We start from the raw sequence: 8,855 nt of genomic DNA on the forward strand, positions 1-8,855 counted from the left end.
AATTGACAAAGCTTTTTCTATGACTCGTTTGACAGTTGCTTGGCCGACCGGACATATAGAATGTCATCAAGGACTCACCCCTTACTCGGTCTATCGGTTTTAACCAAAGAGTTCAACGGACCGAGTATCCATTACGTCCAATCAGATCGTAGTTCCGATAGGCTGAAATGCTTGATCGAACTATTCAGTTGTGTTATCTTAAAGAAATCTTGGCCTTAGAGAGTGCTGACTCATTTTGCGCTAGTTGCCCATATTGAGTAGAGTCGTCAATTTGGGTTAGGCCCATCGGGTTGGCCCGCCCCGCCAAACAATTTAAGCGGGTTGGGTTGGAATTTAATCAACCCAAGTCCACCGCGGGCCGACCCGTCTAGGCCCGCGACCCGCGCGGGTCGGCCCGCGATGGGCTTGGGTTGGCCCGCGGGTTGAGAAACACATGTAAGCAGTTTATATCAGTAGTCAATGCTGCAACTGCGAGAGTATACCAAAGGTTAAATTGTAGCATTTCATTATCTTCTTCGTTGAGAGGAATACTAATTAGGAAAAGCTCATACTTATGAAGTTGAGTGTGATAGACAAAAGTTAAAGAAATATATATGCGCACAAAGTCGATTAATCTTAAAAGTAGATAATCTTCTTATTTGATTCATTTATGGAATAAATCTGAAACATACATTATGCACAATGAAGAGCTTGGTGTGTGTACCCAAACTAGATGGCCTTCTTAAAAGTAGACGACCTTCTTATTTGATTCGTTTACGCACGCACAACCAGGGTACCACTGATCTAAACTGCTCGATGCACAGCCAGGAGTCCTAATTACTATTCCTCTTCATTGCACAATTTTATGTCAGTTTATTATCTTTCTTTGTTATAATTTTAAAATAAAAATAGTACTTTTGACCCAACATAAGTACTTGTTTATGTCCATTTATATTTAAAATACTTGTTTATGAATGAGCAATGATATGCTCAAGGGAAAAAACTCAAGGATAGACACATAAAGTCATAGCCCACTATTTCACTTTTTGTAGTCCCCATCACTTTATGTATCTATCCTTGAGTTTTTCCTTGAGTTTTTTTTCCTTGAGCATATCATTTTTCTTTATGAATACATTTGATTGATAAAATATTTTCGAAGTAAAATATTGAAAATATGAACTATTTTTTTTAATTTTTTTTTAAAAATTTGATAGGCCCGCGGGTTGACTCGCCAAACCTGCAACCCGCCTTGGATTGGGTTGTATTGGAAATTTTCCAACCCGCCAAATTGACAGCCCGCCCCGCCTCGCCCCGCCAAATGGTTGGCCCGCCACGGGCCGACCCGCCCCGCTATGGGTTGACCCGTCTGACAGCTCTAATATTGAGAGGCTTGTGTCCGACCGACCCGATGGTTTGGACGGATAACCTTTTGGGCGCGATGATTGACTGCGTTGGCTTCAAGGGTTAACTCTTTCTTGACTTTGACCATCATGTCAGCCGATCTCCTAACTTTGACCCGACTTGAGGAGCCTCACCTCAATCGTTGCATCAGATATTTTATCAAATTTTTAATATATTGAAATTTTAGTATATTAAATTTTTTATATGGTATAAATTTCATCCTATTCATAGTAAAATTATTCGATATTTTAATATTTTTAATATGCTAGAATCATAAAAGAAAAAAAATTATATTTGTCCAATTGCCCAACAAATTATTTAGTATTTGATTATTTTAATATATACTAAAATACTAAAAATATTAAATTTGATATTTAAAATTTTAATATAATATTAAAATTTATTTGAGCTCTATTGGTTATCCGATCTCTACTTAAATAGAAATAAACCGGACCAAACCGTGTGTCACATGGTCCGAAGGTTTGATTAAACCGTTTCAAACAGGAGTGTGGCCATGTTCGACGACATCCACCCCATGGCTAGAAAGACGGAGGCCCGTGGATCGGCGGCGGCGGCATCGGGGAGGCATACTCCGGCCGACGTCGATGGGGTAGCTGCCTCGTCTTTTCTCTGGTCGACGACTGTTCTCGCGCCCTCCACGGCGGTATCCGTGGCGCTTTTCGCCTTGCTGATCCGCTTGCTGGTGTCGCTCGGCCCGTACTCCGGCCAAGGAACGCCATCCATGTACGGGGACTACGAGGCCCAGAGGCACTGGATGGAGATCACTCTCCACACGCCGACCGCCGAGTGGTACCGCAACACCGCCGCAAACAATCTCTCTTATTGGGGCCTCGACTACCCACCTCTCACCGCGTACCAGAGTCTCGCCCACGCCTTCCTCATCAACGCTTCCATCCCTGAATCTCTTGCCCTCTCTTCCTCCCGCGGGTTCGAGTCCCATAAATCGTAATTTTTCTTGATCACCCTCTTTGCTCGCGACTGCTTCTGTTTTGTGACTTCTTGACCCCCAAATCGATTTGATGGCGCGTGTAGGAAGCTGGCAATGCGGTGGACGGTGTTGTCTTCGGACTTGCTTGTGCTCTTTCCGGCAGCCATCTACTTTGTATCGGTTTATTTTCGGCGCAATGTTGGCGGGAATGCGAAGGGACGGTCTTCCCCTTGGTTTCTTGCGATGATCTTACTGAATCCTTGCCTGATCCTCATTGATCATGGACATTTTCAGGTTCCAAGACTAAAAATTCGAGCTTTTTAAGCAGATACATCTTTTGTTCACTTCAACTCACGCTTCATGGATGCATACAGGATGTTGTGCCTTCTTACTTGACTAGGTGCTATTTTCTTGCGTGTATACATTAAGGCAATAAACTAGTAGTGTAGGAATGGAATGAAATCTACTCTTGTTGTTATGCTCAGTAAAGCATTTATTTGGAATTAGCTAGATGGATCATTTTTGGACTTGGCCTTTGCTATGGGCAATATCACTTTTATCTTTCAGTTGTTGATGGGAGCTCAAGCTTCATTGATCTTGTTTTATTTCTACTCAAATTATAGTTATTCATATATTGCAAACGCCCACTGTAGTCATCTCTGGATTTCTTCTTGATTAGAGAGTGCAACTAATATTAACTATATATATGTTTCTAGTTTAGAAGTCACTTAAGAATATTAATATCAAACAACAAAAGAATATTTGGCGGAATAATTTTCAAGTTTTTCCTTTTGAATTATTGTCACAAATTTGTCTAGAAGTTATTAGTGTGGAAATGTGAACTTATCCATCTATTTCAACTATACCTTTAGCTTCTATTGTATGTTTTCTACTTTTTTTTATTTATTAGCCCTATTGAAGTGTGAATTAACCATTCTAAAGCATTTGTATCAGAAATACTTCTTTTTTTCTTTGTTCAGTACAACTGCATCAGCCTTGGCTTAACACTGGGAGCCATAGCAGCTATTTTGTCCCAAAAGGAAATTACTGCTTCTATTCTCTTCTGTCTTGCAATCAATCATAAACAGGTATCTTTCTGATGCTAACTATGCTAAAGCAGACACTTTCCCTTCTATCACGAATATGTTTTTTCTTATGTAATTACGTTGTGAAATCTACTATTAAGCACTATGACAATGTTGTAGGTATTTAATAATGGAATAATGGAAATTTTTGTCTGTGTCAAGTATAAAACTAAACAACTAATGCTGGTTGCTCAATCTATTTTCATGTCCTCTTTTTCAAGTATATTTTCTTAAGTCCTCTTGTACTGTTTTCCTTGTAATGCAAAATGTAATTCTATTTAAAGATTATTTATCTAATGCTATAATACATCAACTATGGTCCTGTTTGGCGGATTCTGCTGCTGTTTTACCTTTCAATTGACATAAAAATATCTATTTAGTCAATCTTGATCATTCAATTCTTGATCGAACAAGAATCAAATCCTTGTGTTATCTAAAAGTGACCCACATGGGGCATAAGTGACTTTCAAACTAATGATATAAATCTCTGTTTAAAGACACAATCATTGGTAAAAGCCTGTAGCCTTGATTCCTAAATTTTCTCGCATTGACTATTGATTAGTTATGTATGTGGATATGATTAGCCGTGTCTTCAAAATTGATCCTAGCATGTTATATGTTGATATTATCATTAATGGTTGACGATGTTATGACTTGATTGATATAAAACCATTTTCTGAATGATTAACATCACACAAAATTGAATGCTGACCAAAGCAGCAGTAAAAATTGACTAATTCTTCTAATTAGCCCCAGATAGGAAGTTAATTTAGATGGCTCACAATACAATTAAAACTGTTATTTAACTAAGAAAACCTGATTAGAAAGAAATAATTATTCAAAGAATTGTTCAGTTTACTATTTGCTTAGCAATATGCTTGGATTTGCAGATGAGTTTATACTATGCACCTGCATTCTTTAGCCATCTGCTTGGCAAATGCTTCAGACGTAAAAATCCAATCTTTGAAGTCTTGAAACTTGGACTTGTGGTTATTGGAATTTTTGCACTTGTTTGGTGGCCTTACATACATTCTGTTCAGTCGGTGATGGAGGTAAATATTCATGTTGACATTGTTTCTATTGAAAAACATTTTACATCATTCCTGAGTCTTGGTTTCTTGGTACTCTTTGTTATCTTGCTATCCCCAAATATATATTCCATGATTTGAAGTTCTCATTGATATAAACAGGTGATTCACAGATTAGCTCCTTTTGAGAGGGGGGTGTTTGAAGATTATGTTGCCAATTTTTGGTGTAGCACCTCAATGCTTATAAAGTGGAAGAGGATATTCACAATAAGTACAATGAGATTTATATGTTCTATTGCAACAATTTTGGCATTTTTCCCGTCATTTGTTCAGCAGATAAAGTCTCCAAGTGATCTAGGTTTCCTCTATAGTTTGCTGAACAGCTCATTTTCATTTTACCTGTTCTCTTACCAAGGTATGTTTATAAAAACCTCATCTTTGCTATTATCGCATTATCAATTTTAGAGATTTGGTACCTATACAATCTTGGTTTTTGGCAGTGCACGAGAAGTCAATTCTACTACCTCTTCTACCTGCGAGCCTCTTAGCACTCCAAGAACCTACCCTGTTTGGGTGGCTGATAAATTGTTCCCTATTATCAATGTACCCTCTCGTGTGTCGCGATAAATTGTCACTGCAATATGGATCTGTTCATGCTCTGTTTGCTCTTATATTCTACGCTCCTCATGGAAAGCAGCATGGAAGGGTAGACAAGTCTTCAACAAAACGAGTAGCTCTTTTGACAGTAGGATTAATTTGTTCCGCGGCACTTCATTTGGTTTATTTAGGTTTAGAGCCTCCAAAGAGATATCCTTTTCTCTTTGAGGCCTTGATTATGTCTTTCTGCTTCTCCCAGTTTGCTATCTTCACTGTGTACACCAATATCAAACAGTGGATGCTACTGGATCACTCTTCTCTCAAGATGAGAGTAAAGAAGGATTCTTGATCAGAATTATGGTGCAGGAGACAAGTTTAGCATTCACTTGTAACTTATAATGATTATTTTTACATGTTTTCGTGAGTATTTGATCGATCGGGCAGCTTGTGATACTCACTTCCACTGTTCTGTTTGAAAATAGAGGAACAAAGTAGAAATGATTGTTGGTTAGTTTGATTCATTCAATAGGACATTCTTGTATGTAATGGAGAATAGAAATATTAGACTAAGCTATCTTCCATCATAGTTGATTCGATTCACCCTTCCACCTTACTACATTCAACTTGCCCAAGTTATATCTTGTCAAGTTCACTCAGCTTAGTCTATTCGATTTGCTTAACTCTTTTGGTCATATTGATTCCTCTACTTCACTCATCAACCAATCAATATTCTATATAAACAAATAAAAAAATATTTGTCTCCACGAGTAAGATTAAGGGAACAAATAAGAAGATTAAAGTTAAAATCTCAGTAGAAATGAATATTCTGGACGTCAACTTTTAAGTATGTATAAGTTATACTTGTTAAGCAAATTAGATAGAAAGAACGTCTACTTCCTACTTTCAAAATTAATGGACAAAACATTGACACTGAAATAAAATAAAATTTATTTATTAAAAGAACAAAATATTCATTTATGTTTTAAAAATATGGGAATAGTAATATTTTTTTACAGAAAAAAAATTGACTTTTGATTGTTTTTAAAGAACAAAAATAATATTTTGATCGTTTCAGTTATGTTAATTTGACATAATTTTTTTACTATAAATTTCAATATTTTAGACTTTTAGTTAAACATAAGGTGTAAAGTTATATTACAATAAGGTCATGGGTTTATTTCCGAATTTGGGGCTTTTAAATCAATCACATGCACAATCATAATCCCTAATTCCCTTTCTCCACCTCCGATCGGGAACCCGTCAGTTCTCCTCGTTCCTTCCGAAGATCACAGGTCCACCTCCAACGAAATCCGAACTTGGAAGATTTGGGAGCAGCGATGGCCACGGGATCCGGCCTCTTCAAGTTCCTGCGGCCACGCCTTCGACCGCAGTCGGACGACATCGCCGCCGCCGCCACCTGGGGCGTCGCGGCTATCACCACCGCCGTTTGGATCATCCAGGTAGGGAGGAGGTTCCTTGATCGCTGTCATAATCTCTCAACTAGATCTATGTTGTTTCCATATGAAAATAGTATTTTTGTGGTGTTTAAGATTTTTTTTTTTAAAGAACACATTTCGTCAATCGATTCACATCCTTTTATGCATACTGGGAAAAGAATAGATCAAATCCGTCGTGTTATATCTGCCAGAATGCTCTCCTAATCCATCGTCAAGATAGGCAGCATATTGCCGTTTACTCTTACTGCATACTATTTTGTCAATCGATGTTTAGAATGATACCTCGATCAACATTTGAAACCGTCTAGCCAAATAATGATGTCCATGTTAATAATCATATCAAAGTAGAAGTATAGAATTCCAAGTCATAGGTGAGTAATACTTTTCCTGAACCCTTATTCCAACATGTAATGCATCACATCCAACAATATTCAATTTTGTGAAACTCTTGCAGTTCAAAAACTAGTTGTCGTCATTGACTTATTGATTCGTTCCAAGGCTCATTGTGTAGAATTTGGCCTTCCTAAGCTATCCTTCTTCAGAGACTCTGTGATGAGATTTCCAGCAATACTAACATTTTTATCGGTCTCACTTTAAAATGAATCAAGCCTGTGAACTTTCATAGTTCTTTCAAGACCTCACATTCTTTGATAGGTTTTACCTTTGATTGAATCTGGTTTTAATCCTTGTCACAACAAAACCCAGAAATACCACACCTCTTGCTATAGGAATGAGCATTTCCTTATGGTTCAGTATTTTGCTTTTATTTTTTATTTTTGAAAGATCCAGATTAGATGCTCTTCCTCATATTTGCCATAGTATAGCACAGTTCAATTTATCGGGTTAATGATGAAGACCAAAACCAAAGCCAAAGCCAAAGCCGAAATATTTTTGGTATTGAATCCAAACTAAAACTGTGCCAAAACTATTTCGGTTTGGTTTGCAACCAAACCAAACTTTGTATTTTGCAGTGAGTTTCTATATAACCTAACTTTCAGGAGCAAGTTAAGCAGGGTAAGCACGATCGGGGACTCTTGTTTTATAGCATAAAGTTCATAAGATACCTCCACTTGCTTTTGTATCTCCTTTGCACTAGCAGCTTTTGGAACACAAGCAACTTCGATAAGAAAGCTCATGATATCGAATCAATTGCACGCTTCGGAGGGCAACTGATTCCTAAGTACCTCCTGAATGCATTAAGCATCTCGTGATCTCCATGTTTTGTTACTGACCCATCATCAATGACCATCTAAATGAGCTTAGGCTGCATTAGTGTTTTTAAATTTTATATTTGCTCTCTTGATGAAAAACCTTTGTCTAATTAATGATTTTGTATTTTTATCTTGGCAGCCTTTTGACTGGCTGAAGAAGCAGCTCTTTGAAAAACCTGAGCCTAAGAACTGAAATTTGTGGACAGCAGCATTGAAGCAATGGAGGATGTCCATGTTGAAATAAAGATGCTTCTCTAAGTTTTTTTTTATGAATTTACTCTGAATGTTTTTTTTTTTTTGCCGAAATAATGTTTGAGAAATCAGTCAAGCTTATATGATTTTGGTCATGCTCTTGTTTTATTGGATTTTCAAAAGTTGAGACAGATTTTGGTTGAATTTTTCTGTCAAAATTATTTATGATTTTGCTTTTAGCTTAAGACTTGAGGAGTATATTTATAAAAAATGATCAAGTAACACTGAATGTGGGATGATCGTTCTGGTCTTATAAAAATTTTTCATAGGATAAATCAAAAAATGCTTATAGCGGACGGTTCAAAGGCTCTGTATATTGTGATTGCGCGCATTCTATTTAGAGGAAATTTTTTACAAATGTGCCATAGTCAAGGAGTGGATCACGGGTGTTTGGATGATAATTTGATATTCTTGGTGTTTGGATGATAATTTGATATTCTTATGTTGTATCGTTGCCCGGGTGACTTGAGGAATATATTTATACATCTTATGTTGTACGTAGTTCAGAATGAGAGTTGATTTGGAAAAGAATCATAGAATGTCTAGATTCGACCGAGAGAGTCTTTTAACGTCTTTCTTTTTATTTTCATCGGAATTATTTCATAAATATTTTAAAAGAAGAGGAACAAGACACTTGAATATATAAAATTGAATAAATTTTGAGAAATAATTTGACAATGATAAAAGGACAAAGATTTTGTAAAATTCTGATGTAGCTAGGAGTATGACTGCCATTTCATTTGTCCCCTCGGGGTGGTGTGATGATTAAGTTATGGGATGTTATCACATGAGGTCTTGGGATCAAAACTCAGCGTAATCGAGCATAACCTTTCTCATATTTTGGTCATTTGTACTAATGGTTAGTAGTCACTCGTGATTTATCTTTTCCGTGTGGA

The 8,855-nt window shown here is 37.0% G+C and overlaps 1 protein-coding gene and 1 long non-coding RNA gene across 2 annotated transcripts; both read left to right on the forward strand.

Annotated features, from left to right (window-relative positions):
* Window positions 1-1,862: 1,862 nt before the first annotated feature.
* On the forward strand, window positions 1,863-5,625 carry LOC122031939 (probable dolichyl pyrophosphate Man9GlcNAc2 alpha-1,3-glucosyltransferase). Its single transcript, XM_042591176.1, has 6 exons — window positions 1,863-2,346; window positions 2,434-2,623; window positions 3,310-3,417; window positions 4,305-4,466; window positions 4,605-4,857; window positions 4,943-5,625. Exons 1-6 carry the CDS (start codon window positions 1,895-1,897, stop codon window positions 5,386-5,388), a joined length of 1,611 nt encoding a protein of 536 aa, XP_042447110.1. The 5' UTR covers window positions 1,863-1,894; the 3' UTR covers window positions 5,389-5,625.
* A 602-nt stretch (window positions 5,626-6,227) lies between these two features.
* On the forward strand, window positions 6,228-8,067 carry LOC122009755. The gene is made up of 2 exons (XR_006119649.1): window positions 6,228-6,499; window positions 7,847-8,067. It is a non-coding gene; the product is annotated as an uncharacterized LOC122009755 (long non-coding RNA).
* The last annotated feature ends 788 nt before the right edge of the window (window positions 8,068-8,855 follow it).

Source organism: Zingiber officinale, chromosome 1A (assembly GCF_018446385.1).
Source record: "Zingiber officinale cultivar Zhangliang chromosome 1A, Zo_v1.1, whole genome shotgun sequence".
In the NCBI taxonomy this organism is placed as follows: Eukaryota; Viridiplantae; Streptophyta; class Magnoliopsida; order Zingiberales; family Zingiberaceae; genus Zingiber; species Zingiber officinale.